Source organism: Triticum dicoccoides, chromosome 3A, assembly GCF_002162155.2.
Source record: "Triticum dicoccoides isolate Atlit2015 ecotype Zavitan chromosome 3A, WEW_v2.0, whole genome shotgun sequence".
NCBI lineage: Eukaryota > Viridiplantae > Streptophyta > Magnoliopsida > Poales > Poaceae > Triticum > Triticum dicoccoides.
In genome coordinates this window covers 65,474,468-65,475,637 of record NC_041384.1, presented here as the reverse complement: position 1 = coordinate 65,475,637, position 1,170 = coordinate 65,474,468, and the positions used below count along the sequence as shown (strand labels likewise).

At 53.9% G+C, this 1,170-nt stretch overlaps 1 protein-coding gene across 1 annotated transcript; it reads left to right on the top strand.

The window, feature by feature from the left end:
• Nucleotides 1-223: 223 nt before the first annotated feature.
• Nucleotides 224-992, top strand: LOC119267185. Its single transcript, XM_037548533.1, has one exon. The coding sequence runs from the start codon at nt 359-361 to the stop codon at nt 830-832; it is 474 nt and encodes a 157-aa protein (XP_037404430.1). The 5' UTR covers nt 224-358; the 3' UTR covers nt 833-992.
• The last annotated feature ends 178 nt before the right edge of the window (nt 993-1,170 follow it).

The window sequence follows — 1,170 nt, the reverse complement described above, 5'->3', positions numbered from 1 at the left end:
CCTGCGCGTTTGCTCCCCTTTGCGAGTTCGTCACTCTGTTCCATAAAATATCTAGATATCTCATAGACTCATACCATACTATGTGCCTCGCAAAGAATACCAGCGACACCATAAAACCTGTAGCAAGCTAAACAATGTCGCTCTCGCTCAAAGTCGTCTCCCTCTCGTAACATGAAGGCGACAAGGGAGCGTTTCCTTAGCGACTAATCAAACGACCTTTCATAATCCCCAACTCTAAATACATCGAAAATTCCAACTGGTCTTTCACTCTTCTGCATAGCTCCCAGCCCAGCTTATTCCCTCTTCCACGCTTCCATTCCATCACCACACTGACCACGCGCCACCACGAGCAACACCCATGGCGCGCACCGGCGCCGCCGCTGCCCTCTTCGTGCTCGTCTGCTGCCTCCTCGTCGGCTCTGTCCCGGCGCGCCTCCCCGTCGAGCTTCCGACGCAGGTGGTACCCGAAGCCGTTGACCTCCTGGCCACCGCCGAGCCGCTTCTGGCCAAGCAGTTGGCGGCTGCCGAGGCGGCCAACCCGACCAAAGTCCACTCCATGATAACAGAGGAGGAGGAGATGGTGGTTCACCCGGCCCGCCAGCGCCCCCAGATCATCCGGTGCGGCGGCGGAGACGACGTGGCGGTCTCCGACGAGTCGCCGTCCTTCGGCGGCCAGGGCCATCCAGCGTTGAAGAGCGAGGGGGAGGAGCACGGGCCGGAACAGGAGCGGCCCGGCGAGGACTCGGACACCGACAGCGACTCGGATTCAGACGACGAGGACAATGAGAATGGGATTGTGGCGTGGTTCTGGAGGCTGGCGCGTCGCTTCTGAATTCTGATCGATCAATCTTGGCCGCCCGTTGTGCTGTGATGTATTACTAGTTTTGTAGTACTTGTGTATGCTTTTGGGAGTTTGGCGCTCTGTATACATACTACTCCTAGTATATTGATGAATAAATGGCAATCCACTGTTGTTGTACAACTTCGGAGTATGCAGCGTTTCCCCCTGTTGTTCAGAATAGATAGTGCAGTTCTTGAGTAAAGGAAGGTTTTTTTTTTTGAGACAATTGAGTAAAGGAAGGTGGCATCATGGACATGTACGATGAGATTTTTTTTTTTTTTGAAAAGGATGATGACCTTCGGTCTCTGCATCTCGAAAATGCATGTACC

Excerpts from the sequence above, each read along its gene's own strand:
- LOC119267185 (XM_037548533.1), top strand. The coding sequence starts at position 359 with ATGGCGCGCACCGGCGCCGCCGCTGCCCTCTTCGTGCTCGTCTGCTGC.